Here is a 6,000-nt window from a genome sequence, read left to right as displayed (position 1 = left end):
AAACCACTGGCTTGGCAGTCCTTCAACTGCTTCACGAGAGGATCAAATATTTCCACAGGTTTTACTGAAGTGGTATTTATCATTAAAAATTGGTTGACCTGATTTTGCCTTTCCGCAGCGCTGACAGCCCAGAAACTCATTCTTTACATTGCTCTTCTCACACAGTCTTAACAGCCCTTAGGGTGTCCTCTCTCCTCCCAAGCGTTTCACCCATAGAATCACAGAATGGGTGAGGTCAGAAGGGACCACAGTGGGTCATCTGGTCCAATTCCCCTGCTCAAACAGGGTCATCCCAGACCGGACGGCACAGGATTGCTTCCAGATGGTTCTTAAGTACCTCCAGTGAGGGAGACTCCACAGTCTCTTTCGGCAACCTGTTCCAGCGTTCGGTCATCCGCACAGTACAGTTCTTCCTCACGTTCAAGAGAAACTTCCCGTGCACTACTTGGATCACACACGGTTTCTCACCTCCACTCCTCCCTGAGGATCCACCTCCCCGCACCGCACCCGCCCACCGCCCGTGATGTCACAACCCGTGCCCGCCCGGCCCCGCCCCACTGAGGGCAAAGGCGTTTTCCCCGCCCCCTCACGGGGTGCACCCACTGCGCCTGCGCTACTCTCCACCCTTCCTGTTGCTTTTTTCCGCCGGCGGGCGGGGTGGGCGGAGCAAATGTCACTGTTCCCGGAACCCATTGGCTGCCGGCCGGGCCAGCGCGGGTGCGCGCGCACTCTCGTGCCCGCCCCCTCCCCATTGACCCCGCCCTCCGCTCCCCGCCGGGGGCTCCGTCGGGCACCGCCCGGGGCCGAAGGGTCGCGACCCCCGCACCGTCCCCCTCGCACCGCCCCCCCGCCGCCGCCGCCGCTGTGCGGGGGGGCCCGCCCGAGCCGGGAGCAGCCACGGCCGCCGGGGCCGCAGCGTCACCGCTTAGGTACGTCCGGGGCTCCGAGCCCCACTCTCCTCGCCCCTCACCCTCGCGGCTCCGAGGGATCACCACCCGGGGGGTGAGCGGCCGTGCCGCGGGCGGCGGGGCTGGGCGGCCCGGGGCCTGGGCGAGTCGCCTGTGCGGGGAGCAGTGGGTGCCGCGGGCCAACTGCGCGGTGACCGGGGGTGCGGCGGGGCCGGGTCACCGCGGCCGCGTGGACCCCTGCAGGGGCTGTCGCGGAGTGTCTCATCCCGCTGGCCTCGCCTTCCCAGCCTTCAAGTCACTTTCCTCGCTCGAGACAACGAGCTGTGCCCGCGTTCCGGCGGTGTGGCGCGGGGGGGGAGGCCCCTGGCCCGGTGTTCTGGGGCGCTCGGTGCCGTGTTCAGCCCCAGGTCGCCTCACAGGCCCCACTGTGCAGGGCTGCTGCTGCTGCGGGGTGTGGGCACGGTCGTCTCCAGGTCGCGGGAGTTTTAAACGCCTCTCACTCACACAGAGCGGTTCTCCCGCTTTGCTCGTCAGAGTGCGGTGCCCAGGCTGGCGTCCACGTGCATTCCGGTATGCCGTGGGGATCCCTCTGCCTCTGGGTGAAGTGCGGTGGTTGCTCCCGTCAGGGTTGGCTCCGATTAATGTCAGCATCGCTTCGTGTGCATGGGCATTACTTTGAAAAACTCACCTTCCCTCAATTCTGTTGTCTATAACTACCTGAAAGAATGTTGTGGCAAGGTGGGAATCGGCCTCTTCTCCCAGGCAGCCAGCGACAGGACGAGAGGACATGGCCTCAAGCTGTGCCAGGGGAGGTTTAGATTGAACATTAGGAAGCATTTCTTCACAGAAAGGGTGATTAGACACTGGAATGGACTGCCCAGGGAGGTGGTGGAGTCACCGTCCCTGGAGGTGTTTAAGGAAAGTCTGGACGTGGCACTTAGTGCCACTTAGGTCTACTTGACATGGTGGTGCTCGGTCATAGGTTGGACTCAGTGATCTCTGACGTCTTTTCCAACCTAATTGATTCTGTGATTCTGTGTTTGAAATTCAAATAGGCAAGATTTCTGTATTCCAGGATGTTTCCTTCGGCTTTCATAAATCATCAAATAGTGTTTCTTTATTGTTTTGGTTTTTGTTGTTTTTTTTTTCCTCAAGACCCTTCTAAAATTATTCAGAGTTATAAGAAGTCTGTCCTATTCCAGCATAAATGCCTTTAACATTAGGATGTGACGTGCTGGATTTAGTAGCTTGGAATACTTTCCTCTCATCTTCCTACATTCCTTTATAAGTTGTATGCAGAAGCTGAATTGACACGGATATCTAAATATTTTCCCGTCTTTACTGACAGAGTATAAAATGAGGTCATAGATCTATTGGGTTCAGGCTCCTTATAAAAAGTCTCTTTTTAAAAAGAAAGTTACTACTTATTCTAATATTTAATTATGAGCATGTAGTTTTGAGTATGTAGTTATTAGTTTCTCAGATGGGTCTAATATTCCATAATCTGCTTCCTCCTATGTATTGTTTAGCATGTGTACTTTATTTTCTGATATTTTATCCACAAAGTCTGTTCTATGCCCAGGTTTAGTCAAGAATTTAGATGTGTGTCTTGACTTGACTTTGCAGTTAGTCAAAATCAATAAGACTATCCATTTAGTTTGATGATTGGTCCCACTGAAATGCAGTAGAATAACTAAAGGCTCTTCTGTAAACAGTCTGTGTATTCAGGTCCAGGATGCACAGTTTTCTGGGAAAATAAAGTATTGAATACTAGTAGGAAGGTCACTGGAGACTTCGAAGGATAGAGCTTGATACCTTAGGCTCTAAACCATATTTTATGTAATGGCAGCTTCAGACTAGCCCTGTGTCAAGTTTGCTTAAAATTTCATGCCTATGTAGGCTTTGAAAGGAAAGAGGAATTTTTTGTGTGTTTTCCCCACACCCACCTCAAAATCTCCTGTACTTCCTGCACTTTTGTTTGTGGAGTTTCTTTTGCTGTCTCACTCCACCCCCGTCTTTGAGGATTCCTCTGCTTCTTGGTTTATATCTGTCCCACAGAGTCTGATCAACAGCTGTGAAATGAAGCATTCTTGTTGATCTCTGTCTGTTGCTGTCTGGCAAAATTGTAAGATCTAGCACAAGGCAGTGCTTCCTGTCCAGTTTTGTGTGATGGCACAGGAATAGGAGAGGCTCTGTAAAACTAATACTTTTGAACAATTAGAGTTTTTACTGCATATGTTTGTGTCTGAACATTTTGCAAGTTTAGCTACTGTTGCATGGTAAAATTTTAGTGTGGGCATTTGATTTTATAATGCTTGTTGCTGACTGATTTACTTCATCTTGCAGGGACTGAAAGTACTGTTGAGAAAACAACAAAATGAGTAGTCGACGAAAACGTGCACCTCCATCGAAAGTAGATGAGGAGAAGAAGAAAAAGCTCTGCTGGAACATGCATGAAGACCGGAGAAATGAGATAGTAACATTAGATGATGAAGTGACTAATGAGGACCATGTTCCAGTTCCAAGCACTTCTGCATCCTTCATTGTTATAAATGATGATAGCACTGATGAAGATCTTGTACAAAAAGAAGGCAGTGGCTCAAAATCTGTTAAGTTTTTGACAGTTAATGATGAAGAAGACTCTTATTCCATCTTGACTCCTGTGTCTGTACAGCTAAATATTATAGTCTTGCCATACCGTGCAGATGGGTCCTGGAAGGTTTTGTTGGGAGAATTTGCTCTACATCTTCCTTCTGAGCAAATTCTAGCTGACGAATTCCATGAAAGGAGCTTTACTTTAATGAGAGGAGACTCTGACGATCAGCTGCAGGTCTGTGTTCATGAAAGAAGTGAAGAAGAGTATAGTAATGAAACTAAAGAATACCTGGGTGCTTATGAACAACGTATTTTGGTGGAACCAACTTTAAGTGGTGAAATATTGGAAGGCTTGAGATGGTTGCAAAAGAAAAAGATAATTGGACTTTATCAAAGACCTGGAGAGGCTCAGACTTTAAAGGTATGCATTTGTACACATTTTGAAAGTTTTTCTGTTTGAAATGTAAAATAGAAACCTCTGAACAACAAAGTCTGGCAGCTACCATATATTTTATAATGTGATGAAAGTGTATAGTTTCTACATGCTTTTGTAATGTTTTCAGTGTGTTTTTTTCTGAAAATGACTTTTTACTTTTTCACTATTAGCAATGCATTACCCAAAGGAATCGCAGAAGCTTTTAGTTACAATTCCTCTATATGGTATTTTTAGTAGATTTATTATATCTGTCTATACTTGCTGATTTTCAAAGCACTGTTGATATTTTCATGTTCTTCTGTTTATAATATTCTTGTAATTTTAACAGCTAATTAAATTATTAACTGTATAACCCTTTCACAGGTTGGAATTTACCTTCTTGAAGCTGGGCTAAGTAAACCAGAGTTTCTCAGTGATGGAGGTGGAAGGCCCAAAAAAGCCAATCAGCTGATTCAAAAACTCATGGAAAAGTTCTACAGTTTTTTAATTCCAGGTAATGCAATAAAGTTGATTGTTGACAAGCAGTTTTTGTTATTAAAGTGTGTCTTGTGTGGTAGTTTTAAATGTAAGGAGAAATGGTAATTATTCCTGCCATCTAGACTGACTTTTACGTTCAAGGTAATGTTATTAGGTATGTCAATATTATTATCTGACCATTAATCGTATGCTAATTAGCGTATGCTGAAATTAGAGGTGATAATATTTCTTCTGTACAGATAAGGCACTGAAACACAGAGATGTTTGAGTCCTTACCTTTTTGGGAGTAAATACAGTTTTCACTGATTCTTGTGGGTTGATTGAACAGATCTAAAGTAGCTTCTCTGAGTTACACCGGAACTATTTAAACGAACCAGGAATTAAATTTGGAAAAATTTTGTTCCCAGGTTGGTGCCTATCACAAAACTCTGGAATAGATTTCTGTGTGGTTTATATTGTATAGCAGTTATAATGTAAACCACTACAAAATGCAGCTTTATGACAGTTCTGAAAATATACCGCTAAAGATTTGCAACTTCGAGCCTTGTTGTCATTTTGGAATTGAAGATATGTTTGCCAGAATATAGTCAGTAGTAATACAGATTTATAGAGTGATAAATGATGGCTTAGGAAACTTGTGAAAAAAACCAGTCTTGTTCCTGAGTGTAGTATTGATTCAAAATTTGAGCTGAAGACTGATTCAATAACAGTGACTGTAGTATTCTGAGTTTGAGGGTTCTTGCAGAGCAAGAGAAGCCTAGCACCCACATACAATTGTACTTAATTTGAAAAGGCAGAATTGTGTAAAAAATTAGGCAACTTGCTAAAGAGAAGCTTAAAGTGAATGCTAACAGAATAAAATCTGAACATCCTTACTTGCTGCGAAGAACAAACGTGGAACTGTAAGAAGAGACTTGAGGTGTACCAAGGGATGGGCCAGTATAGCTAAGTATGTGGGGAAGGGAAGATATTGCACATAAGAAGTCATCCTTCCAAAAACTGAAGTAATCTGACTGATGCAGACATGTCAAGTTTAAAAACACAATAAAGCAGATCCAAGAAGTCTGAAGTATAAATAGTTTAAGGTATAGAAATAAATAGTAATGGTTTTAAATGTATTAGGAGAAATACGTCATCATACATGCATTAGAAGCAGAATATTTGCCAGAGAATTCACAGACTTGAGATGACTAAGGCATATGATAGAATGCTGAAATAAAGTAATGCTATAGCAGAAAGCACATTTTTCTTCTCTGCGTATCTTCTCATTGAGGAAGAGTTGGGGAAAGAGATTGTTTGTAAAGAAAATGACCAGTGACTTATTCTGAGATCCAGAATAATTTTCTCCTGGAATCTGAGGCATCTGTCTTCACTACTCTAAAGGATATATTTTTATGGACTACGTGGTTCAGTGCTTACAAGTGAAGAGGCATTTGCTGGAAGGGAAGACGTGCGCCTCAAAGTTACTGAAGCAAGAATGTGGATGTGAGTGATTGGGTTGCTAGTTGCTATGTCTTAACTTTTCAGAAGCCATGTAACCAGCTCAGGTTCATGAAGCAGCTGTGTTGCCAAATGGTAAATGTT

The 6,000-nt window shown here is 44.8% G+C and overlaps 1 protein-coding gene across 3 annotated transcripts in view; it reads left to right on the top strand.

Moving 5' to 3' along the window:
* Window positions 1–822: 822 nt before the first annotated feature.
* The window catches only part of SHPRH (SNF2 histone linker PHD RING helicase), a 55,400-nt gene continuing 50,222 nt past the window's right edge, over window positions 823–6,000 (top strand). The window contains exons 1-4 of one of the 3 annotated variants that reach the window (XM_032682910.1): window positions 823–929; window positions 3,255–3,924; window positions 4,303–4,432; window positions 5,800–5,901. In XM_032682910.1, coding sequence (XP_032538801.1) covers window positions 3,286–3,924; window positions 4,303–4,432; window positions 5,800–5,901 — 871 coding nt within the window. In that variant the 5' untranslated portion in view covers window positions 823–929; window positions 3,255–3,285. The remainder of the gene's footprint in view (window positions 930–3,254; window positions 3,925–4,302; window positions 4,433–5,799; window positions 5,902–6,000) is intronic. The other 2 variants (XM_032682909.1, XM_032682911.1) reach the window with 2 other exon arrangements.

This window comes from Chiroxiphia lanceolata, chromosome 3, assembly GCF_009829145.1.
Source record: "Chiroxiphia lanceolata isolate bChiLan1 chromosome 3, bChiLan1.pri, whole genome shotgun sequence".
Taxonomy (NCBI): domain Eukaryota; kingdom Metazoa; phylum Chordata; class Aves; order Passeriformes; family Pipridae; genus Chiroxiphia; species Chiroxiphia lanceolata.
The sequence above is the reverse complement of the archived record's forward strand: the minus strand, read 5'-3'. Positions and strand labels throughout refer to the sequence as shown.